This window comes from Gopherus flavomarginatus, chromosome 15 (genome assembly GCF_025201925.1).
Source record: "Gopherus flavomarginatus isolate rGopFla2 chromosome 15, rGopFla2.mat.asm, whole genome shotgun sequence".
NCBI classification, from domain to species: domain Eukaryota; kingdom Metazoa; phylum Chordata; order Testudines; family Testudinidae; genus Gopherus; species Gopherus flavomarginatus.
The window spans coordinates 24,731,426-24,758,353 of record NC_066631.1 but is presented as its reverse complement, the minus strand read 5'-3'; the positions used below and the strand labels follow the sequence as shown (position 1 = coordinate 24,758,353).

Sequence of the window (26,928 nt, the reverse complement as noted above, 5' to 3'; positions counted from 1 at the left end):
TGACCTTTTGCCAATTCTTGGGGGCTCCCAATCATCACAAAGGGAGGGTCCCTGGGGGCCTCCACTAATCTGCCAGCACCCCTTCCCTTTCGGGGGTTGAGGCATGAGGGGACCTCAACCCCCAGCCAGAAACACCATCAAGCGCATTGGCAGGGCAGTCCCCCCAGGTAGTGCCCCAGCCCTGGTTTGCATTTCGTACGATCACAGAATATCAGGGTTGGAAGGGACCTCAGGAGGTATCTAGTCCAACATCCTGCTCAAATCAGGACCAATCCCCAACTAAATCATACCAGCCAGGGCTTTGTCAAGCCTGACCTTAACCTCTAAGGGAGGAGATTCCACCACCTCCCTACGTAACCCATTCCAGTACTTCACCACCCTCCTAGAGAAAAACTTTTTCCTAATATCCAACCTAAATCTCCATCACTGCAACTTGAGGCCATTACTCCTTGTTCTGTCATCTGGTACCACTGAGAACAGTCTAGATCCATCCTCTCTGGAACCTCCTTTCAGGTAGTTGAAAGCAGCTATCACATCCCATCTCAGTCTTCTCTTCTGCAGACTAAATAATCCCAGTTCCCTCCATCTCCTCTCTTAAGTCATGTGCTCCAGTCCCCTAATCATTTTTGTTGCCCTCCACTGGACTCTTTCCAATTTATCCACATCCTTCTTGTAGTGTAGGGCCCAAAACTGGACACAGTACTGCAGATGAGGCCTCACCAACGATGAATAGAGGAGAATGATCACATCCCTCGATCTGCTGGCAATGCTCCTACTCCTGTTCCTACTCCTAAAGGGTTAGACTTGATGCCTCCATCTCATACGGAGATGCCCTTGGGATACCCACTATACTACCTTTTTTTGGATCCGCAGCCTAAATCAGCGAGTTCCCAAACCTGAGACAGCTTTTGTAGGTGACAAATCTGAGGAACGGTCACAGATTGAAGTGTCACTAGAGGTGGTTTTGGAATTAATTGATAAACTTAACATTAACAAAGGCCCTTCAGTACCCTGAGGTGAACAGCATCAGGCACCACTGATTTGAATTCATTCAAATTGATCAGAAGATCCCCAACGTGTTCTTCACTTATCTCAATCTGCAGCCCTTCCCCTTGTCTACAGTAACTTCGCGAGTCATCCCACCATGCTATTTTTTGTGAGAAGACTGCAGCAAAGTAGGCACTGAGCAGCTCTACCTTCCTATCATCCTCTGTTACCAGTTCACCTTCTCCATTGAGCAGAGGACCCATGCTGTCCATCTTTTCTTTACTCAGTGCTTGAAGGGTTAAAAACAAAGGCAAGGGACAGGGGTGGCACGTTTGGCTCTTCGGCGGCAGGTTCCTCTCGGAGGGAAGGACCTGCCACCAAATTGCTGACATTCTTCAGCGGCAATTCAGCAGCAGGTCCTTCCCTCTGAGAGTTAAAAACACTGGGGGACCCGCTGCCGAATTTCTGCTGAAGAGCTAGACGTGTTGCCCCTCTCCCTTGCCGATGACCAGTGGCAATTCAGCGGTGGGTCCCTCAGTCCCTCTCAGAGGGAAGGACTTGCCGCTGAAGGAGAAACTTTCTACGCCTCTCACCTTCCATGCCGGAGGCAAGTGCCTCACTCGCTTTGCCCTTGTTACAGCACTGATTCTTGGTCAGACTGGCAAAGACCCCAGAGAGTTTCACCTTCTTCTGCAGGATGAGGCCTGGGTCACTTGCAGGTTTAAACTAGTGTAAATGGTGGATTCTCTGTAACTTGAAGTCTTTAAATCATGATTTGAGGACTTCAGTAACTCAGCCAGAATGCAGGAGGTCAGACTAGATGATCATGATGGTCCCTTCTGACCTTAAAGTTTATGAGTCCATGACCACACTACACAGGATATGCTCTACTGTATATATCACATAGCATATGAGAGGCAGATGTTTCTGAGCCCCTTTTGCATTTGGTACTCTAAGAACGGCTCATGTAAAAAAGTCAGACAGTCATATCAGCAGCTGCTTTTGCATTCCCTCTGGTATTTTGTTATACAGAGAAACAAGAAATGAATGTAAAAAGAATACATTCAGGGCCTTGAAACATGAATTCTTACTGGGCAAACACCCAGGAAAGGGTAGGTCCAGTTCAGGGTTTTGCCAAACCTCAACAGCACACTCATAATTGTAAAAACTAAAGTTAGTTTCTATCCAGGTCCCATTTACAGAGGAGGAGTCAGATAAACGGTTCTGATCTGGCCCACTTCCAACTTTGTTTTCGGGTGTTACACAATGGAGAAGTTACCACTGAGAAATCAGAGCAAGTCAAAACAATGCGTCTGGCAGAGAGATGGGTTATTAGTCACCAGAACTGACACTACCTCTTTGCACAAGTGCCCGAGGCCTGCACTCAGTCCACAGCCCAAGTACATACATCACCATGCTAGCAGATGCAAAGGGCAATTTCAGAATCTGTGTACTATTGCCAAATTCTCGCTTGTTTGTCTCGACTTCATCGGTCAGAACCCATGCTGCTGGGAAAACAGAGTATTTTGGCATTTCTGGCCAAAATCTGGAGCGATCCATCCAAAGGTTCATGCACTTACCGTGGAATGAACCTGACGACCTAATCTATCTTTCCCTATCTCTAACTATTATGACTTTGGAAAAGCAGAAATGTATTTCTGATCCAGCCACAACTGAGAGCTCAGTGATTCAGTACTGCACTTAGCCATACCTAATAGCAAGACTCAAACACTGGTTTGCATAAGTCTACTGTTCTACAGTATGTATTTCACTTCCAGGCTACTTTTTCCAAGACTACTCAGTGTCAAATGCAGAAGAGAAACTGTAACATGGAGAGTGTGGTGTTTTGCAACGAGAGCGAGAGTGTTGGCCTTTGTAACTGGTTAGCTTCTGTGGTTAGTGCATCTACAAAACTGTTAGCCACTCTGTGTTCGCCTGAGACGCACATAAAACACCTGGCACACTCTCCCTGGGGTTATCGGCAAGCGTGATGGGAAGGCAAAGGGACCTGGCAAGAACAAGAGGAGTGGAAGATGCAAGTGGAAAGGAAAAATTAAAAAATACAGGACGAGAGTAACAAAAGAAGAAGTGGAAGTGAACAATGGAAACTTACCAGTCTTGGTTTTAACTCTAAGAGGAGTTAGAGGAACAAAACCAGAAACACTGCATTCACTTCCCACTCAGAGAAACTGACAGAGCTGATCGAGCCAATGCACAGCTTCATGGAAGCATTCTTGTTTAAAGTATGACATGCATCCGATGAAGTGGGTATTCACCCACGAAAGCTCATGCTCCAAAACGTCTGTTAGTCTATAAGGTGCCACAGGACTCTTTGCCGCTTTCTTGTTTAAAGTTACCCAGCGGATAGTAAAGGAGTTAAGAAAAAGGGACAAGTCATAAATCAGTAATTACACATTTGCACCAGTGCAACTGAACTCAGAGTCTGGCCCAGGGAACAGAGAGAGAGCACACAGCCGGTTATTCTAGTGTTTTCTAGCTCAGACTCTAGAGGGTTCCTCTGGCTTTAGCATCTACAGAGAACCAGAAACAGCATACACCCGCAGGCCCAGTGCCCTCCCACTTAGCAGTGGCATCCACTGGAAATGGAAAGGACAGCCCCAGACACACAAGACTCTTTCTTCCAAACATTTGGGATGTAGGAATGAGTATGAGGATTGAATTATACTGGAAAAATCAGAAGAGCTTTTGCATCATTAAGTATAATAAACCACATTAAAACACATGGAGCTCATAATAATAGGTTTAGGTCTTACAAAGCACTCATCACCTTCCAAGAGCTGTGCGAACAAGAAGAAATGAGGAATTCAGACACACAGAAACCCCAGGAGGAGACTCTGTGGGTAGAATGCCTGCCTCCTTACCTCTCATTCCCTGGCTGGAATTCAGACAGCAAGGAAGGCCTCCTCCGCTGTGGCTGCATAATAGATCCAGGTGGTAGGTGGGAAGTGTAATCTCTGGGATGATGCTGATACTCTAACAGACCCACATCCTGCAACAAACATAGAAAGAGAGCTGTTCTGCGGATATCAAATATTCAGAAGACCACGATCACTTGTATTTACATCTCAGCAAATTATGTGATATTCATTTAAGAACACCAGGTGCCAGATTGAATTCCCTGGGGAGCTCTGAGCACTCTTTATCCACTATGTAAGGGGAAGCAGTGCAAGGGTTCCTGAGCTGCCTTACCAATGAACCTCAAACACATGTTGGGGTTGAGATTAGGGTGACCAGATGTCCTGATTTTATAGCAACAGTCCTGATATTTGAGGCTTTTTCTTATATAGGTTCCTATTACCCACCCACCCTGACTCCAGTCCCTGCCAGGCATTTTACATCTTTCTGTTGCTATTCAAGGGGACAGCTGATCGTCTGCGAAAGGATGCAGGCCCACCTCTGCCAGGACAGCAGCAGAAGTGTTAAACAGCCATTCCCCCACAGTACAGCACACAGTCATGTGGTGAAACCAAAATTTCTCAAGTGGGGGGGTTTGGGAGGCAGCAAAGGGGCTTTATACAGTAAAACCTGGTGCAATGAAAAATGTTTGTAATAGGAGATTACTTTTCCTTGGTTTCAATACAGTTCTGCAGAGAGTTATCAACCTTCAGTGCAACAGTCCCACAGAGTTTAAGGAACCATTAGATCCTCTAGTCTAACATCCTGTGTCTCACAGGTTGTTACGTTTCACCCAGTTGCCTCTGCTTTGAACCCAATAACTTGTGTTTGGCTAAAGTTTATCTTCCAAAAAGGCACATTATTACTACTTGTATTATCATGGCAGCAAGGAGTCTCAGCCACGGATCCGTTGCACTGTACAAACGCTGAACAAAAAGACAGTCCCTTCCCTAAAGAGCTTCATGTCATAAGAAACTAAAACTAACCAAGCTCATTTAATTGTCCAGCCTGAGGCCCTGTCTACACTAGAAAGTTGTACCATTTTAATTACACCACTATAGTTAAAGAGGGACAACCTCTTGTAGTGGGGATGCAGGTATATCGGTGTGAAACAGCGGGCAGGCAAAGGGCTCAATCCTGCAACACACTGAGCACTGTGTCCCCAATCCAGCCAAACACGGGCTTAACTTTAAGCATGCAAGTGGGTCCGCTGAAGTCAAATCCACAGCGTAGAAAAAAGTTTAAAAGAAAATTACATTTTTAAAATGCTTTCAACTTTAGCAACCTACGGTATTGGTAACAAAGAAAATACATCATCATCTTGACCATGACCCTTTAAATGTGGCTCCCGAGAACTGAGCAAAAAGGGGTGGAAAGGACAGTTTGTTACTTATTATGTACACATCCCTTTTGCTCCTTGGCCCTTGGAGGGTACAGTACTGTATGTCCCTGATTTAATTAACTAAGGAACCCTTCTGCTCGGTGCCACAAAGACTCTTATTCAAACAATGAAATATTTCAGCTGCTATATTTCAACTGCTATTTATCTGCAGATAGGTGCCTGACCACAGGGCGGAGGGGAAGAGAACAAAGATTAATAATCTAATTACCTAAAACACTGATCAATGCTTCATAATGTCCCACCACTTTCACGACAACCATGGTAATACTGGAATATACACCGCTACCTCGATATAACGCCACCCAATACAACACGAATTCGGATACAACGCGGTAAAGCAGTGCTCCAGGGGAGCGGGGCTGCGCACTCCAGTGGATCAAAGCAAGTTCAATATAACATGGTTTTCCCTATAACGCGGTAACATTTTTTTTGGCTCCCAAGGACAGCGTTATATCGAGGTAGAGGTGTAGTTATGCAAGAAGGAAGGGAAATACTAGGACTTCAGAGCATATTTTAAGTATTTTTTATCTGAAAAAAATTGAGACCTTTCTACTCTGGTTTGATTCCCAAGCCACTCACTGCAGATAAGTGTTTCGGGGGGAGGAAGAATGATCCAGTGGCTAGCCCAGGATTCAGGAGACCTAGGCTCCCTTCCCAGCTCAACAGACTCGCTGTGACACCCTGGGCAGTTCACTTAGTCCCTCTGTGCCTCAGGGGCCCCATCTGTATAACTGCAATAACAAACATGGCTGTTCCTCACAGCGGGATTCTGAGGCTAAAGAAAAGAGCTGGCCAGAAAGCAGGTGTTCTCCCTCCACAGAACATTTCAATTTTTTGGCAAAAATTGCAAAGTGCACCAGGAGAGTCCCCAGCCACTGTAGAATGAAGTCCAGCTAGGGAGCCCAGCCCACAAAAGAGAACTGGGACAGGAGGAAACCAAACTATAACTCCCATGATGCACTGCAGCAGCATATGCAAATCACACTATTTGGGGTTTCTGCCAAAATATTTCCAGGGTTTGTTTGTTGGGGTTTTTTTCTTGAATGAAAAAAAGTAAAATTGTCCATGGAAATCAGACAGAAAACCCCAATTTTCTGCCAAAAGCCAATTTCAAAAGAAAAATGTTCAAACATCCCTTGTAAATACATTAAAGACTGCGACTCTTTCAGGCTATGTCTACACTCAAAATACTACCGCCGCAGAGAGACAGCTGAAGCGCTACAGTGTAAACACTCACTACAGTGACAAAAGGGGTTCCCCCATCGCTGCACTTAATCCACCTCTCCAAGAGGAAGCAGCTAGGTTGGTGGAAGAATTCTTCTGTTGACCAAGGACTGTCTATGCCAGGGGGTTAGATCAGCTTAACTATGTCACTCAGAACTGTGGAGTTTTCACGTCCCCCCATGCACCGTAGCTTGGTCAACTCAACGTTTTAGTGTAGACCTGGTCCCAGATACCATGGTGATGGGGCCAGATAAGTCCCACTGATTTTCAAAATGGGTCCCATAGATTTAAAAATCAAGAGGAGCTGGACAATGATCTCACGCTGAAGCCGTCCCCTCTCAACTGCAACAAAGAACAAAGAAATCAGCAATGAAAGGCAATGCTTCAATTCCAACTGGGACTACAGATTAGAAGAAAATGTCAGGAAATATCAAAGCCCAACATCTTGGGATGTCAAGAGGTAAAATAACATGTTTGTACAGTAACTCTATGGAAAATCAGAAAGAAATAAAAAGAATTCTAGGCATTCCCTCCAGAGGAGCCAAGAAAAACAGAATAATTTCCAAGTTCAGCATCTCCTTCACAAAAGCTTAAATGAGACCAATATGAAATGGGGGGGAAATGGTGTCTACTAGCTACTATTTCTTGTTATGCCTGGAATAATACACGGGGATATTAGCCCATGGCGCCAGGGTTCATGGTTTCCCACTGCCAAGTGATAACGTGGTGTTGCCCTTTGTTTTCTTTTTCTATTCTAGATTATCTTGGTCAAGTCCAATTCTTTTTAGGCAGCATGGATGAGCTTGCATAGATTTTCTCCATTCCTTCTACCTGGATAAATTCTATGCAACTCCAGCTACACCCCTACTATTCCAGACCTGGGCCTCTCCTGAGATGAAGCATGACTTCACAGATGGTTTCATGTGAAGACAACATCATCTACTGGAGACTGTCTAGGTCAAACTTTGCTTTGGTATTCCAAATTCTGATATGACCCAGATCTCCAGAGATAAAATCCCCTGACTTGCTTAGTCTGTAGCAATACTAGCTCGTTGAGCAGGTGGTTCTGTTTGGAACCCAGGAATGTAGATTAGATCATATTATCTTATATAGAAAACCAAGGAAGTTTGAGATGGAATGATCCTGTTAGATCTTCCAGTCCATCTCCCAGGCACTACAGGACTGTTCACTGAGGCACATTCCCCCAATTTCTGGCTCATTCTATTTTTAAAGGTCCCATATGATGTTGCTTTCGGCACTTCACTTGGGAAGCTATGCAAAATATAAGCATACATAGCGAACGGATGGATAGGCAGGCCCATAAGCAGGACCGTCACCTTTTGAAAGAAATGTATAAAAAGGAATAAATCATGCCCAGATTCCTAGATCGAGAGGTGGATTTGCCCAGTAAAAATGTTAAACTCAATTTTGCATTATTAACAATTATATATGGTTTATGTTATACCTAACCAGGAAGACCCTGCCAAGCCAATTACATGATTGCTAGGAGAGTATTGTAAACCTCAAAGAGGCAGGCATATTTCAGCCCTGGTGTTCAATCTTTCCTATACTCTGGTTCCCTTTTCCATACCCGGATCCCCACCAATCTAGCCAGGACATCCTTCCATTTAGCACTGTGCGAAGGGCAGAGTAGTCATGATTCCCTGACGCCTGTGCCTGACCTCCCACTTGAGCACCCATGGTCTAAGGGGAAATTCTTGTTTGTCAGGCCCAATAGCGCCCCAGCTCTAAGCATGTAAGAAGGCTCTCCAGCTTCCAGACTGCCTCCTTCCATCCCTTGCTCAAGCCAGCCGCCCTCCCAATTCTCACTAGCCTTACAAGTCTTGTTATACTGCCTGAAGTGAAGGGAAAGCTCACAAAGATGTGCTACTACCCATGAGTTACGATCTTTGAGACTTGTCTTTCCAGCTTCACCATAGAATCATAGCATACAGAATCATAGAATATCAGGGTTGGAAGGGACCTCAGGAGGTCATCTAGTCCAACTCCCTACTAAAAGCAGGACCAGTTCCCAACTAAATCATCCCAGCCAGGGCTTTGTCAAGCCTAACCTTAAAAACCTCTAAGGAAGGAGATTCCACCAGCTCCCTATGTAACCCATTTCAGTGCTTCACCACTCTGAGTGAAAAAGTTTTTCCTAATATCCAACCTAAACCTCCCCCACAGCAACTTGAGACCATTACTCCTTGTTCTGCCATCAGGTACCACTGAGAACAGTCTAGATCCATCCTCTTTGGAATCCCCTTTCAAGTAGTTGAAAGCAGCTATCAAATCCCCCCTCATTCTTCTCTTCTGCAGACTAAACAATCCAAGTTCCCTCAGCCTCTCCTCATAAGTCACGTGCTCCAGTCCGCTAATCATTTTTGTTGCCTCTGCTGGACTCTTTCCAATTTTTCCACATCCTTCTTGTAGTGTGGGGCCCAAAACTGGACATAGTACTCCAGATGAGGCCTTACCAATGTTGAATAGAGGGGAATGATCACATTCCTCGATCTGCTGGCAATGCTCCTACTTATACAACCCAAAATGCTGTTAGCCTTCTTGGAAACAAGGGCACACTGTTGACTCATATCCAGCTTCTCATCCACTGTAACCCTTAGGTCCTTTTCTGCAGAACTGCTTCCGAGCCATTCGGTCTCTAGTCTGTAACAGTGAATGAGATTCTTCCATCCTAAGTGCAGGACTCTGCACTTGTCCTTGTTGAACCTCATCAGGTTTCTTTTGGCCCAATCCTCTAATTTGGCTAGGTCCCTCTGTATCCTATCCCTACCCTTCAGTGTATCTACCACTCCTCCCAGTTTAGTATCAACGGCCTGGTCTACACTGGGGGAGGGGGGGTATGTCAATGTAAGATACGCAACTTCAGCTACAGGAATACCGTAGCTGAAGTCGAAGAATCTTAATTCCGACTTACCTCCTGTCCTCACGGCGCAGGATCGATGCCCACAGCTCCCCCGTTGACTTCGATACTGCCGCTCGCTCCGGTGGAGTTCCAGAGTCGACGGGGAGCGCATTCAGGAATCGATATATCGCGTCTAGATGAGACGCGATATATTGATCCCCGATAAATTGATCGCTACCCGCCGATAAGGTGGGTAGTCTGGATGTACCCCATGAAACACAGCATTGGCCAATACACTTTCTAAATGTTCACTGACAGACTCTGATGTGTTTTACTTCACTAACGCTAGTGCTTGGTTCTGCCAGCACAAAACATAACCTTAAATTTAGCATAAAGGATTAAAATCCATGAATCTCTATGTGCCCTTTGACGAACCATCAAAGGAGCCACAGGAGACCTGTCAGAATGTAGGTGGATTAATTGCTCAGAAAGTTACTATAGTAAATTGCATTGTATGCCAAGATTGTGCTTTTCACACACAAATACCTTTAGGGTTTAACAAGCAGGTGTCAGAAGAGGCCTTGGTTTGTTTTGCAATCTTTAAAAGGCACCCTCTGCCAGAAAACCTTCCAAGTGCGGCCATGACAAAGAGATGATCTTCTAATGACCATCTTTATCATTCCAGAGCCTCTCTTGTGACCTGTTCACTCAGAATGTAGGTGATGGCCCCAATGCCACAGCGAGGCATACAGCATCATGCGCAAAGACACTGCAATTCCTTGCCTCCTGTTAGAGAATGGGGACAAAACATTGGGAGTGAGATGACCAAAGACTGCCTAGCCCCAAAGCTATACGTCTCTTCTTTTTCCTTCTTGGTTGTTTTTGGTTTTTTAATTCTACTTTTTGCTCATTCTCCATTCCTTCTCTCTCTGGATGTCTTTTCTCTTTCTTTGGAAAAAAAAACAAAAAACACTGAAACAAGAAAATGAACTCTCTCCTCTATTTGCTGATAGCTCAAAGCAGTAGGCTCTTTCTCCATGGAGCAATTATATCCCCCTCTCCCCATTTTCTCCTCTTGTGATTTCATTCCCTAGCCCTCCTCAGTCCCACTCATCTGACCTCTCAGCTGCTTCACCACTTTACAATCCTTGGCAGTTAATCCTGCTTTCCAGAATACAACGAGCTAGTAGGAACGTCATCCCCTAGACTGTACAATCTAAACGTAGCATCTCCGGCCTAGGGATTCCATTCGGTGAACAACCATCAAATATCCGCACTGACACCTTACTAGCTCACAAGTTGCTGATAAAACTTGTCATGACAGACGAAAACATGAAAAGCCCCCCTTGGGGCTCTCTAAAGCTCAAGTCTTTTGACTGCCTTTAAACAGCATTCAACTAGAGCACCAAAAGGCACCCACTCAGATTAGAAACAAAAGTGGGCCACAAATTTCAAACATGCTCTCCCTCACTCCCCAACTCCTCTTTAAAACAGGGGTGCTATGAGGCAGTCACCATCCTCAAAGCATTCCAACTGTAACATCTGCTCCAAATGCATCTATCTACGTAGAGGCTACAAGAATGAGGGCTGAGCGCCTCACAACCTCGAACGCACGTCCCTGGGAGGCAGGGCAGCGCTGTTATCCCCGTTCTGCATGACTAGATGACTTGCCCAAAGTCACGCACGAAGCCCAGGGCAGAGCAGAGAATGCTAGTCTCCCAAGATCCAGACTAGTGCCCCAACCACCAGGCCATCATTTCACCAAAGATGCCGGCTGAAGGGGAGGTGAGGGTCATGGAAAAAACAAAACAAAACAAAACAGTAAACAGGCAACAAAAGTGTCCGACAGCTCTAACTACTATAACTATGTTCAGGACACTACTGTGCACAACGACTTCAGCTCACCTAAGACAGGGGACAGGAAGGCGGAGGGAAGGGACCAAAACAGGATATTTCATACCAGGTATCAGCTGGAAGATAAATCAGTGTGTAGTGGTTTTTCCAAAAGGAAGCAGGCAGGCTTGTCTGGAGTGTCTTGACTTTGAAATCATTTGGGGATCATTTGAGACACACCTTCCAACAGCCTGCAGGCTGACCAGATCTTCTTTCATGATGACTTAGATATTGCTTTGCAGCTTCTGGAAATTCTACAGAATTTTGCAAACAGATGTCCTGAAAATAGGTGGTGTGTGAAGAAGGAATTAGCAACATCTTTCAGTTTTGCTCGTGGAAATTAACTTTTTTTAATACATGAATGAGAGACAACCAGTCAAACCAACAAACAGTAGCAGCAGCCACCATTTGGGAAACCCTAGTTCTGACATCTCATCATCCTCTTGATCAATTTCCCCCGAAATCTAACTGTGGAGAGAAAAACTACACTAATTGTTACAATGTATAAACAAACTGTCCAGAGCTTTCTTTCTGCTATGACAGCACATGGATCCTCAGAAAGCATGGCAACTTTCAGTGGGCCACCGAAGAGTTACGTTTCAAAAGAAAGGGTTCTGCCCCCTGCCTGAGATCCTATTCCATGTGTAGGCCTTGGGTAACAACTGGTCTGTTAACACCAATAGTCATGCCACATGGAGATTGGTCTATCTAGCCCAGTGGTCCCGTGGCCGGCGGATGAGCATTCATCGAAATGCCGCCAAGAAGCGGCAACGTCAATAGGCATCGCTGCTGACAAGTGGCGTCATCCAGAGGCATCGCCGTCAAAATGCCACCGAAAAACAGCGGCATTTCAGTGGCGACGCCTCTGGATGACACTACTTCTCGGTGGCATTTTGGCAGATGTTCGTCCGCCAGACAGTATGCGGGTGTACACAGATGCACCAGCGGGCACCATGGCGCCCATGAGCACCGCGTTGGGGACCTCTGATCTAGCCATTTATGACACTCATCGTGGATAACAACAGGAGTTCATGGTACAGACTGCAGGCAGCATGTGCTAGCAGTGGGGCTGCCTTGTAGGGGATAAGGGCAGCCCATAACCCTTGGACTTTAACTGGATTTCTATGTGGGACTGAAGGTAGAATATAGGTCCATTGAGAACAAAGTTGTACGCAGAGCAAAGGCTCTTGAATAGCTCTCAAGATCCCTTTTTTACAACAAAAACTGTCCACACACACACACACACACACACACACACACACACACACACACACACACACAATCAAACCTTTACTGCAACCTCAGCACATGAATGCTGGCTAATATTGCACACGGCTAAATTCTCCACAATAACCTAATGAGAGACTCCAACTACACCAGATTTGCACAAGGGGAGTGGCACTGCACACCCTAGCTCCTGGAGCAGACACAGACCTGTCAGTCATTACAGAACCAGAACCAGACCACCATGTCCTTGTGATCACTTGCAGCTTGACAGCAAAGTGCAAAGGGTACAGTTCCTCTTGATCTTCCTCAAACCCCTCAAGTTTTCCCCTCAGTGCCATGCTGGACCATGTGAGCTGAAGGACTAAAGAAACGGTTCCCTGCTAGCAGTAACATCTCCATGGAAATGCACGGAGAAAAACAAACAACTTCAGGATTAACCAGGCCCAGAAATGTATCAACATACAGGTCCGTCTCATCTTACACGGGGGTTCCATTCCGCAGTTAGCGCGTAAACAGAACCCAAGATCAAGAAACAAAAACCACGTATAGTCAAAATTACATTGAGTTGAATGGCAGGTGGAATCGCTCGCACTACAGAAACAGTATTTAAATTGTTATTTTTCTCTTTTTTTTTGTTTTTGCCAACCGCATAAAGCTGAAACCGCGCATGTTAAATGCGCGTAAGATGTGACAGACCTGTACATATTTGTCACTCTAAAACCAGCAACTGTTGCACAGAATCACAGGCCCTCTCTCCAGTACTCTGGATTGTTGCCCTGACCAGGATGCTGAAATTGCCCTATTTATTATTTCACTGCAGCTAACATCCAAACTTTGATCCTGTCCACTGCAGATCTGAGTGGTAGCCCATTCCTCACACCACTAAGTAACTGTACAGCCATCCATTTGCTCCATTAATTACAGGATGCATGCAGCACCCAGGTGCAGGGATGTGCGCGGCTGCGAGCCAGGAGGGAGAGGGAATGGGAACAGGGATTACAATAGGTGGCAGCCAAGAACAACAAGAATTCCAAATTTCACCTACTTAAAACCTTGGAAAGCGTATGGCGTCCATTGCATATGCCCTGGAGATAAGAGAGGATCCACGTGGGACATTGAGAGTCTCGACTCCCACATCAAACTAGCAAGGCTGCAGTGTGCTTCCCACTCTCCCACCTTCTGTTCAAAAATGCATTTGGTCAGATTCTAATTTTGCCTCTGGATGGAAATACTGGGCCCAATTCTGCTCTAATTCAGACCTTGAAATCCCACTGAAGCCAAAGGGCTGACGGGTGGTCACTAATGGCATCATATTTTATGCTGATTGCTGGTGGAACTAGTGGTGTAAGGGCCTAGAAGTTAAAACAACATGGTCAGTCCATTCAAAACACATGAAATTTTTATCGAGCTTTGGACAATCACATGCACTGAAACCGCAGCTCTCCATTTAAACCTGTTTGCTTCTGGGGCAGTGCCTTCCACCGCACCCGAATACACAACCAGTTCAAATAACCCAACAAAAACTGTTACATCCGCAACACACACACACACACACACACACGTACGTGTGCTTGGGATTCTGCAAAGGATCGAAATGGAAGAACAAAAAATTAGTGTCTAAAAAAAAAAAAGCTAAAGAGCCAAACAGCCTCATTAAATATCTCCATTCAGGAGCATGGAACAGTGCATAAGGCCTATTTGAAATCCTTCTAGAGCCGTCCTGAGCCACCAAGGAGGGTCATATTAATTTGCACATCCGCTGTGTGTTGGTGGGAGCTGGCTGATGACAGACAGCTCTGGCATGCTCATGGTCTTTTTATGTTTTTGTTTTCGATGCCTTTTTTTTTTTCTCTGAAGCACTGAAAGCACTCCTCCCACCCCCACTTCCTGGTAAATCCTCTGACCCTGAATAACCTGAGCTTGTCAGGCTCATTTAGATACAACAATCAAACTGTCATAAAGAGAGAGAGAGAGAGAGAGAGAGAGAAAGAAAAGAGCGCGCAGGGGGCGGGGAAGAGCGAGAGAGAGGAGGCTGAATTCAGTCCTCAAGAAAACCATGAGCATCACAGAAACCCAGAGGGTTCTAAGGAAAAAGCTTTTAATTTTTGAAAGCTTTCTGTCTGCAATGCCATCTACCACTGTCTCAAATAAAAGCCCCCATTAGCTCCCGACCTCAGGATAACCTGTATGCTAAACCAATAACTGCTTGCAAGCCACCATTCTTGCTGCTTAGTTTGATTGCGGTTCTAACCGTCTGTGGTTGCTTGCATGTTTCATTCTTTTCTCCCTGATTCCAGCTGGCAGGGTCTGGGCTGCCTGATCTCCAGCCAGGAGAAAGAAAGGGACGTTTGGAAGCAACTCCGCAATCTGCTCTAGGCTTCGGACCTTCACTTTCCTCCAAACCCAGACAATGTCAGGTCACAGCCAACCAGTGTTATGCTCCTCCTCTCCCAGGGTATGTCTACACTATGGGATTATTCCGATTTTACATAAACCGGTTTTGTAAAACAGATTGTATAAAGTCGAGTGCATGGGGCCACACTAAGCCAGTGTCCGTCCATGTACCGAGGTTAGCGTCGATTTCTGGAGTGTTGCACTGTGGATAGCTATCCCGTAGCTATTCCATAGTTCCCGCAGTCTTCCCCCGCCCATTGGAATTCTGGGTTGAGATCCCAATGCATGATGGTGCAAAAACAGTGTCGCAGGTGATACAGGGTAAATGTCAAACCTTCCTCCGTGAAAGCAATGGCAGACAATCATTTCGCGCCCTTTCTCCCCTGTATTGCCCTGGCAGACGCCATAGCATGGCAACCATGAGCCTGTTTTGCCTTTTGTCACTGTCACCGTATGTCTACAGGATGCTGCTGACAGAGGCGGTACTGCAGTGCTACACAGCAGCATTCATTTGCCTTTGCAAGGTAGCAGAGATGGTTACCATCCCTATTGCATCGTCTGCCATTGTAAATTGGCGACGAGATGACGGTTATCAATCATTTTGTACCGTCTGCTGCTATCATGGGTGCTTCTGTCTGGCCTCGCTGAGGTCTGCCAGGGGCGCATGGACAAAAATGGGAATGACTCCCCGGGTCATTCCCTTCTTTACGTTTTGTCTAAAAAGAGAGTCAGTCCTGCCTAGAATATGAGGCAAGTCTATAAGAGAGCCAGAGAGCACAGCCACTCCAGGTCAGAGCCCCAGAGATCCCACAGAAATGATTAGCTACAAACTATTCTAGGGGGTGCAACTGCAACAACCCCACCCTCCTCACACACCCCTCCTGGGCTACTGTTGGAATGTCCTCCCATTTGTGTGATGAAGTAATAAAGAATGCAGGAATAAGAAACACTGACTTTTTAGCGAGATAAAATGAGGGGGAGGCAGCCTCCAGCTGCTATGATAGTTCAGGCAGGACATTAAAGGGTATCGGGGGAGAGGAGCGCAGTCTCCCGCTGCTACGATAGTCCAGGCAGTACAGAATCTTTTCTTCAGACACGAAGGGGGGGGGGGCTGATGGAGCTCAGGCTCCAGCTGCTATGATGAGGACGGTTACCAAGCATTTTGTACCGTCTGCCAGGAATAACAGGGAGTCTTTCCCATTTTTGCTCAGGTGCCCCCGGCCGACCTCACCGAGGCCAGCCAGGAGCACTCACAGGATGATGACAGTTTTCCACCATTTTGTATCATCTGCCATTAGGAAAGGAAGGGGAGGGGATGCTGCTGTTCAGCGCCGCAGCACCGCGTCTACCAGCAGCATGCAGTAGACATACGGTGACATTGAAAAATGGCAAGAAACGATTTTTTTCCCTTTTCTTTCACGGGGGGAGGGGGTGTAAATTGACGAGATATACCCTGAAGTACCCTGCAAATGTTTTTGACCCTACAGGCATTCGGAGCTCAGCCAAGAATGCAAATGCTTTTTGTAGACTGCGGAGACTGTGGGACAGCTGGAGTCCTCAGTATCCCCTCCCTCCATGAGTGTCCATTTGATTCTTTGGCTTTCCGTTACGCTTGTCACGCAGCACTGTGCTGAGTCCCTGCTCTGGCCTCTGTCTATTATAGCCTGGAGATTTTTTCAAATGCTTTGGCATTTCGTCTTCTGTAACGGAGCTCTGGTAGAACAGATTTGTCTCTCCATACAGCGATCAGATCCAGTATGTCCCGTACGGTTCATGCTGGAGCTCTTTTTGGATTTGGGACTGCATCGCCACATGTGCTGATCAGAGCTCCACGCTGGGCAAACAGGAAATGAAATTCAAAAGTTTGCGGGGCTCTTCCTGTCTACCTGGCCAGTGCATCTGAGTTCAGATTGCTTTCCAGAGCTGTTACAATGGTGCACTGTGGGATACCGCCCGGATGCAAATACCGTCGATTTGCAGCCACACTAACCCTTATCTGACATGGCAATACCGATTTCAGCGCTACTCCTCTCGGGGAGCAATACAGAAATTGGTTTAAAGAGCCCTTTATATCAATATAAAGGGCCTTGTTGTGTGGACGAGTGCAGAGTTAAATCAGTTTAACACTGCTAAATTTGGTTTAAACGCGTAGTGTAGACCAGGCCCCAGATTCAGGCACTTTCCCATGCAGAGGAAGGACCCCTACCAACAACCTGATCCAGAGGAGTTCAAGGCACCCACAGCTCCTCAATAGCATCAGAATTAGCTCCTGTAGATGCAGGCTGGGGCCAACGGCTGGACAGCCTGATACTCTGACGTCATGGGCTAATCTTGCAACAAATAGGACCCATCATTTTCCCAACAGAGGAACAGCCTTTATCATTCCCTTTCTTAATATTCATTTTTAAGGCCTTTTTACAGTGAGTTTAGGGAGACCTGTGACTCCAGCAGAGCATTCCCTACCAGTGTGTTGTATTCCACCGCGGAATGGCCTTCCAGTGCTCGAGGGATCTGCAAGTGAGCGCAACAAAGCAGTCGACACGACACAACAAGAGGGCAGCTCTGCAGTGGAAGAGGGATGAACCAAGTGACTTAACAGGCCTGTCCCATCTCCAATACCTGTGATTCCAAGTACATGAGAATCTCGACCTGCGTCAGCTTCCCTACCACAGTCCTAGAGCACAAAGAACTCAGGAGATGCCATTCTGCCAGAATGCTGCGTGCCCCAAATTCGGAGGTTGGGGGGAGACACGACTGGACAAGCACAGCCTTTTTATAAGCCACCAGTCCGGGCTTTTATTAAGTATTTATGAATAAGCAAAACCGAGTCCTTTTCCCCCTAGCTGGCACACTGCACAGATCATATATGACAAGTTCACTTCATGTTTTATTCTAAGAAATTTTTTGAAAACAGGACATTTCAACTGCACTGAGACAACAGCTTTGCCGAAAATGAACCTGATTAATCAGATTGTGCCCTTAAAGGGCGCACAAAATGATGGTGAACACATTATAAATTGAACTATAAATCGCTCCTTATCCTAATTGTAGGACTATGATGTTTGGTTAATTTTAATTGCTAGTAATCAAAATATTGTTTTTAAAGAATTCCTTTCAACGGCAGAGCAACAGACCTGGGAGAAAAAGATGGTTTTATAGCACCCAAGTTGTGCCAGGCCAGAACATATAAATCCACTGTGTTCTCTGGGAATCATTAGGTTAAGAAAGCGAAACTGAAGCCTCCGACTCACAGCAACATGCTAGCAGCATGTTTCAGCAGGTCACGGATTGAAACCTGCAGAAGCATGGGACAATATGGGCATGAATTCGTATGAAACGGCTGCCTGAGAGAGGGGCTGGACTAGTGGTTAGAGCCCAGCATGTGAGTCAGGAATCCTAGGCTTCCTAGTAACTAGTGGTATCTCTTTGGAGCATTCAGAACCATTCTGTGCCTCAATTTACCAATCACTATCTATGGTTCTTGTGGTCCCCATTACCAGAGTATCTAAGTGCCTCACAGTCCTTAACGTATTTACCCTGACAACACCTCCTTGAGGTCGGGAGGTAAGAGCTAGGAATTATCATCAGTAGTGGTATTTTACAGATACCGTCTCTGTGACTCAGTTTCCTGAGGAAATGTCTACGCGGGGCCAAAAACTCTGTGTAGACGGTTTGGGCTCAGGCCAGGGCCTGAGCTCTCAGACCCTCCACCCTCGCAGGGTCCCAGAGATCAGCTCCAGCCCGAACGTCTACAAAGCAATTTTTCAGCCCTAGAGCTCAAGCCCCATGAGCCACTCAGCTGACCCAGACCAGCTGCTGTTTTTTTAATCTCTGTGTAGATGTATCCTAAGTGATTTGTGCAACATCACACAGGACGTCTCCAGCAGAGCTGGGAATTCAACCCAGGACTCCTGTGTTCCACGCTAGGAGCCTACCCACTAAATCATCCTTCCTCCCAGCTCCCGTACTTGTTTTGCCAATTAATCCTATCTCACTTCTCCCTTTGTCTCCCATCTTACCTACTAGATCACCAACTGAAAAACAGCAGTCGATGTAGAATGAGTGAAGCTGAGTTCAATCCCCCAAGCCAGCTGCCCATGCCATCAGAGGTTCACCAACACTCTTCCCCCACTGCAAGCATGCACACAAGCTGTAAATGATCACGGGTAATGTTCAAAGCAGCTTGCACATACTCAGTAGCAAAACGGAGGAAGTTTTTGAGGCAGGAGGCATTTTAGTTACACAGGACAGTCTCAGCAAAAAGACATAGAACTACACTGACCCAGTTACTGTCTTATCCATGAAGGTGGCCTCCCAATGAGGGTCATGGCACCTCGGGCAAGAGGAGGCATTCTGGGGAAGCCTGGACTGCTGCTACTCAGACTGGAGGATTTCTGTCTCCAGGGCTGTCGACTCAACAGCAGCTATCTTTGTGCCAGCATCAAGCAGGACCTATTTTAGCTCCTTGGTGTTTGGATGGCCCTGAGCACTGCCCTGCAGACTGAGAAACATACTTTTTAGCCTTTACCTATATAAAGCCACTTTCTGAGGCCAAAACATCTCAGCAGTGCCATGATGCTGTCTGGCCGCACCAGGCTCTCACTGCACCCTCACAAGACAGCAGACTAGCCCTGAGAAACTCGCTGGGCAATGGGAGAGGAGACACTCCCACCTCATTCAGAAGAGCATCCCGGCAGGAGCTCTGCATTCATGGCCTCCTGCTGCTTCTCTGTTAATCGGGCGGACAGAGGAGCATCGATGCCACGAACTACAGTGGTGCTAGATTGATGTGCTGTAAGGTGTTTATGGTAGATGCAGGGGAGGGAGGAGTTTGATCTCTATATCCTGAATTAGGTAGGCTGGTTGGTTGTTTCTTTGGACGGAGGGATCATTTTTAAAAAGTAATGTTTGTCCCTGGTTCCTACTCGGAGGCAGGGCAGGGCGGTTCCTCCCCTCCCTGCCACAGGGCTTGTGAGGAGCCATTACAGGGTGGTCTTCTCCCCAAGCGGCTGCCCCCAACACTATGGCTTCTGCTAACTCTGCGTGGAGGGGCAGAGAGTGGTGCCATGATGCAACCCTATTCCAGCAGTGGGTGCTGCTCCAGAGGCAGGTGACGGTATGGCCCCTCCCAGCCCGGGCTCCAATGCTGCTCCACGGGAGGCAGGCACAAACCCTGGCAGCACCATGACGCTAGCACTGAATCGTGCCCTGATGCCAGTGGGAATTCACACGCTGTGTGTCCATGGGTGACCTGCCATAACCTCTTACATGCCTGAAAGTGACATTAACCTCCTCTCCTCCCCACCACCAGACACATTTAGCAAACAGACCAAATTCTGGGCTGGTGTGGAAATATCCCCACGTCCTGGTGAAGGCACCCCCTCCCCCCCTGCCCACACACACACGCTGCTACAAAAACATCAAGATGTTCCTTTATTCCGGTTGGCAACAAGCCACCGTCACCCAAAGCCCATCTCTCTCTCTCACACACACACACACACACACACACACACACACACACACAAAAAATCTTCTGTGTGGGGTATATGCAGAGAGATCATGACTGGGTCTAGGCTGCATAGCATGATCTGCATGTCTACATGCTTCCGGTCCTCCAGATACACCCTAGAACACAGCCCCATGGTTACTGTTAGAGCACGTAGGAATGAACCGCTCCACTGGTTTTGGAGAGGAGCAAGACTGGGCTGAATTTTGCCCCACGCTTCTCAAAAGTCGCAAGCAGTTAGGGTCAGGCCCCAGCCTATAGCACCTAGCCAGGTAACTGACCCACTGAGTCATTTCCCCTTTCCTTCAAATGTAGCGCCAAAGGTCAGCATGACTCGTTGGCGATTTCATTCCTTGCTTGTGTTCAAGCATCAACCACCTATTTGCTCACTACCAGCTGTTGTTCAGCAAGCAGAGGAAACACAAGGACCCAGAACATGATCACTCCAAATTTCTATATCAATAGTAACTGAAAAGAAAAAAAAAAAACAACCCCCCCACCCCTCCACACACACCATTTTGCAACCAAAAGGAAGTGTTCAATGTGGCATTCCCCATCAAGCAACAGCTATCTTACCCCCTTCAAATGCTGGCATCAGGCTGCCAGCCATATGCAGGTCTGGAAATTGTGCAGAGACACACTGCCTCCAAAGGTTACTATTTAGGTCAAGTTCAGGAACGAACAACTTGATAGCATCCTTTCTGTTACAGCAGCGACAGGGAATAGGGAATTGAAAACAGTCCACAGTACAGAAGAGCTCAAAGATTCTTTCTAAAAAGAAATCCCTCAGTGGCTCACACTATGACAGGCTCGCCTTATCACCTATAACTTCTCACTCTAATCAAGGGAGATGCTGATAACTGTTTCTGGATGTCTTTCTGCAGTGAGTTAGGGGCAATCTGTTGCCCTGATAAAGGCAGTCCACACTAGAGTTGCTATATAGCTAGACTCAGCTGGCTTCTTCCGTAATGATTCACTGTTCTGGGGACCAGAGAAAACATCCGCAATTGATTACGCAGAAACAAAAGGAAGTTATTGATCAAACAGGGCAACCCAATCCAGCACCGCCTGCCCTCCAGCCATCTGAATATCCAACAGAGAGAGATTAGAGATGCAAGAAAAATAAAGCAATAACAACAACTACTCCTCCAAACTCAAGTATGCTGTTTGAGATAAGGTTAGTAATAAAAACTTGGTTGAATTAGCACAGTGTTATCTTGTCTATAGGGATGCAACATGTGCTTCAGACAACCTCCTTATTGTTCCAGTAGAGCCTCCCAGCCATCAATCTCCCAAATATTGCCGGCTTGGCCTTTTGTTTCAGAAGATGACCACATCCCACATGGCCTGCTCTTGGAAAGGTATTGGTTTTTGTTGCCATCTCTACACTGAGACTGCATCTGTTGCCATCCCACGCAGCCTCTGTACCAGCTGCACAGCAGCACATCCTTCTTAACCTATTTTTTCCTTCCAGTGAGCTGTGAATTTCAGTGGTGTTTTTCCTGGCCATGCTGAATATGCCATTCACTGAAAGGAACCAATGTCACGGGGAATAGTGCTCTGTTTTTCTGACTTCACAGTCATCTGACCAGCGGGTCCCTGTAACTAGCCGCAGCCGCTCTGACACCTACTACCAGATTTCAGCAGCTGGTCCTCTGGTTGTGTTTGCCACCTGCCTGAGAGGTGTCTACAAAACAGAAACAAACAATTTAGGACTTCACTTTTTTGGAGCTTCTCCAGCAGAAAGGTTTGTCCAGAGCACTGTGCTCCCTTCCCCATCCCTGAGTCATACCCAACCACAATTAAAACAGAGCCTTTTGCTGGGGATTTCCATCTCTTGTCCACCAGAATCATCCTGTAAAATCCCCCCAAGGCTTGGAACTCAGCTTTCCAGAATCACTTGTGGTCACACACTAACCATAACTCTCAAGCTACCATCACACCCTTAAAACCCATGCCTTTAATGCACCCAAGCTCTGGGAGGGATAGCTCAGTGGTTTGAGCATTGGCCTGCTAAACCCAGTGTTGTGGGTTCAAACCTTGAATCCATTTGGAGATTGAGTTGGGGATTGGTCCTGCTTTGAGCAGGGGGTTGGACTAGATGACCTCCTGAGGACCCTTCCAATCCTGAAATTCTATGATTCTATACCTTGCTTTTGGAGGCCTTATCTAATCTTGCCCCTCCCCAAATCTCTTCTGCAATTTAAGCACATCTGTTCTAAATTTCTGACTCCCCATCTCCCTCCTATCACCACCACCTCCTCTCAGCTCCAGGTTTTCTAGCAATTTGTCTGTATGCTAGGAACCAGTTCCTTAGTCTTGTCTGCCAAGAAACCCCCAATCTTCTCTCTTCCTTACACCCATTTCTTCCAAGAGCCTTCCTACCCATTTTCTTTCTAGAAATCCTCCCCACGGCTCCTTTATCTGTACCATTGTCCCATCACTGGTCTTTATTACCACCACCTATTATTTCCATTCTAGAGGCCCCAGCCAAGATCTCCATTGTGTTGGCATCATTTATACCACAACAAATTGTTGGGGCATGGCCCAGCTACATAGACTGGGCAAACGGTGGAGAAAGGAAGGATTACTATCCCAGGAAAAGAGGAACAGAAATATTAAGGGTAAAATTTTCCAAAGCACCTGGAGATTCATGGTGTTAAACCTCATTTTGAAAAGTGACTTGGGAACTTAGAAGTCTATGTCCCATTGACGTTCAGATCTCCTGAATCCCAGGTCAGTGCCTCAACCACAAGACTGCTTCTACCTTGGCTTGTTTTCCACTGCAAGCTCTTCAGAGAAAGATCCATGCTTTAATCTGTGCACTGCAAATGTGCAGTATTCCATAGTCCTCTTTCAGAGAGTTTCCATCCATTCTCACACTTTCTTCTCTTCCCCAGATCCCGGTCTCAGAGCTGTTTGATGGTTCTGCCTGCCAAAGGCAATGAATGAAGCCATTTCCCTCTGTGATGCTGCATGCCTATCATTTGGAGTTTCATTGTCCAGTACCACGTTGATAAAGCCAGCCGTCGGGCAGTCTTCACAGCCAACTGAAGATCCTAGTGTACTTAAGCCAAAAAGTACCACATCTCCTGGCTTAAGGATAAAGCGCTATCAGGTAGAACCCTGGGCTCCACTGCCACAGTGACTTCCTGGGATGGCAAAGTATGGCAGTCACAATCTGGGCTGGGAGAAGAGTGACATTAACCTCAATGGAAATTCCTTTAGCCAATTAAGGAACAGGGCTGAAGAGATCCAAAAAGAATCCCATCCAGTCGCCACTGACGATGGCTGTACCAAATGTTCTATTATGATGGAACAGAAGGAAGGAAGAGGAGGGAAAACAGGTGATTTTCAGAGGTCCAACAGGATCATTTGAAGGTCCTCATTACAAGGTATTATTTCCTTGTATAGATTTACTGTGTTGTTGTGATCAACCCATGTGATGTTTTTAAATGCAAGGAAGCATCCCATAGGCTTACAAATCAAATTCAAAAGCCCCACTGAAGTGTAGATTCCTGGCTAGAAAGCAAAAAAAAGTGGAAATTTGCCACAGCTCCATCTGTTTAAATTAAAAAAAAAAATGTACCAGGGAAAATGCATTGTGAATCCTGAGTGTTGGAAGCTAAGCCTTTCCCAGCTCTGGATTCTGTCTCCTTGCCAGGAATCAGGGGTTCTTCTTGCTCTGCTTTCAAGCTATCCCAACCCAAAACATAAATCAATTAATCAAGCCACCACTGTACAGTTCAGAGCTCACATAATGCATCATCAGAAATTTAAAGCCACTTTTCCAGAGAGATGATTTGAGTTCTTGAGTAAGCAATTGAATCAAAGTTGCCATTTCAGTTCCACGGTTTTGTTTTTTAAAAAAATTTTCAAATCAGTCCTCAAACACCAATAAAGCATCAGACAAGGGATCATGGAAAGTACTCTGAGAGATGACAATATCTCATGTGAAATTTGAACAGTCTCCAACGCTGCTGTGCAGCTGGTACTAGGAATCTCTTTGCTTTTGGGGATTGCTAGGATGGGGCAGGAGGTAGCTTTGAGCAGCTCAGGGGCAGGTTGGTGTTCGATGCTCTAATGTCTTCAGTTTGCAACAGAAGTATAAATTAATACAGTCAAGCACTGTGGGTCTAGAGGTAAAATTATTCACTGTCTCTCCACGAATCAGTAATATCAATAGCACCTTACATTTATCATGCATAAAGCACTCTTCATACGGACTCATCTCAAAGCGATTTTTATACAGATCATTTCACCCACCTCTAAAATGTAGCCATCTATAGCAACTCTGCCACACTGGCAACATACATCTCTATGCAACAGTTTTTCAGGATAGACCATCTGGGTTAACTTGCCCAGTTCAAAACTACTGGGAGAACTTTAAGTAGGAAGAGCATAATTACCCTAGTTGGATTTTGGTCAGAACACCAAGATTAACACCCTTGTTGTTCGGAGAACTGACAGGGATCTTTAACGATCATGAGAGGTCAGGACCTCACGGTTTTATGCCTCCCCCGTGAAGAGAACCTCCAGCATCATGATGTCCTTATAACCTCGCACTGGGGCACTGATTCAGTATTAACTCTGAGCAGCACTCCCTGCTATATCACCCACTACAACATTTGAATGACGCTCAGGCTGACCCTGCCTAGCCGAGGAGATCTGCTATAGAAATACTCTAAGGCAGGGATAATTGATTATTTTTTGTCACGGTCCAAATTTCTTGGTCATGACATATAGTCAAGTCCAGACCCCAGAGAAAATAATACAAAAAATAATTATTATAAGTAGTAAATAAAAAGATCTGAGGGTTCATTCAAAAGCATCTGACAGTCCAGATTTGGCCTGTGGCCTGCCTATTGATTAACCCCTGCTCTAAGGGGATAGTGCTACCACATGGGCCAGTTTATGAAGCAGATTGTCTAAATACAGCCTCCCTTAAGGATTAATGAGAGTCAGACTGATCAAGATTGTCCTGATGGATTTGCCAACAACAATGAAGGATACATATCAGAACAAACAGTTCTGTTTAGGTTGGTTGTGCAGTAATGTATTATAACTGCCTTTATTAATACAGATGAAATTAACACTTGAGATGAACCATTTTTTTTCTGATCCATGCTAACCGGCATTTCAGTTTGGAAGCTCAAAGCCAACGGAAGAACCTGAAGAGCTCACGACTTTCCCAGCCGTGTTTTAGTGTCTGAGCAAGTAACAAAATGCTGACAGACCAACTACATCATCATGGCCAAACACTTTCCTTTACGGCGGGTTCGACACACACTGAAGCAACAACTTGTAATTCGCATCCTTAGCTATTTTGGTGCAACTCCCGGTGTGGACACTTGTTTCAGATTTTGAGCATCCTATTGTGATTTAACTTAAAATCAGTAAAGAAAATAACTAAATAAATAAATTGCAACAACTTAAATCAAAATAAGGCACTCTTAATCCAAAATAAGAGTGTACACACTTCTTCGCCTCAAAATAGCTAGCAGTGAGAATTACAACCAAGTTTGTTGTTTCAGGCAAAGGTGTGCATAGATCAACCTGTAGACTTTTTGATTTGTTACATTACATTCCTTTTCAGCAGGGAAGCAGTTAGTTAATTCCCCATTTAACTTCTCTGATCCTCTCCAACTATTCATATCCACATGCTAGCATATACTTATCAAATCAACTTGATTTTGCTTGATTGGGTTTGAAGGTAACTTCTGACAGCCTGCTAAACTAGCAGGTCAGCACCGAATGAGTGCCGTGTCTAAGGGACATGTCTGGGATAGATTCATAGAGGCCAAGGCCAGGAGGGACCATTGTGATCATCTAGTCAGACCTCCTGTATAACACAGGCCATGGGACTTCCCCAAAATAGGATGGTCTCAGACCCTAAGGATCAGGCACTTGTAGTGAGGGAGTTGTTGATTAAGCAGCTAATGGGCTAGCTCGCTAGAGATACAGAACTGTGGTTCTAGAACACTAGCCTCACAAAGGGTAACCTTTGACAAGGGGTGGCGACGTCATGTGCTCAGCCACTGCGCAGAGGGTCATGGACCAGATCCTGCACTTACTAAAATCAACAGGAGTTTTGCCACTGACTTGCTAGGTGCAAAAAATCAAGCTGATATCAGCCTTACTTATTGTTGTTTTGCAGTGGTGCCTAGGGGCCCTGGCGATGGATCAGGACCCTATTGTGCTAGGCTCTGTACAAACACAGAACAAAAAGGGTTTACAATCTAAGTGTAAAACAACAGACGGAGACAGGGGAGCACAAGGAAACAAGATGCTATCAGTCAGCACGGTAGGCTGTGTTCTCAGCACACCAGGAGCCTAACCATTGCCAAGGTTTGCAGGCATCACGCAGCAAAGGAGAGTTTTAAGGAGAAATCCAAAGTAGGACAACAAAGTAGCTTTGTGGATGTTACTGGGGAGCCTCCCAAGCGTGAGGGGCAGCATGAAAGAAAGCACGGAGGTGCTTGTTTGAAAATTAAGCTCAGTGGTTACAAATAAGAG

The 26,928-nt window shown here is 46.0% G+C and overlaps 1 protein-coding gene across 12 annotated transcripts in view; it reads right to left on the bottom strand.

Moving 5' to 3' along the window:
* NCOR2 (nuclear receptor corepressor 2) overlaps positions 1-26,928 on the bottom strand; it is a 403,768-nt gene that overhangs the window by 261,405 nt on the left and 115,435 nt on the right. For all 12 annotated transcript variants that reach the window (XM_050923437.1, XM_050923442.1, XM_050923438.1 and 9 more), the window contains exon 3: positions 3,870-3,997. In XM_050923437.1, the coding sequence (XP_050779394.1) occupies positions 3,870-3,997 (128 nt within the window). The remainder of the gene's footprint in view (positions 1-3,869; positions 3,998-26,928) is intronic.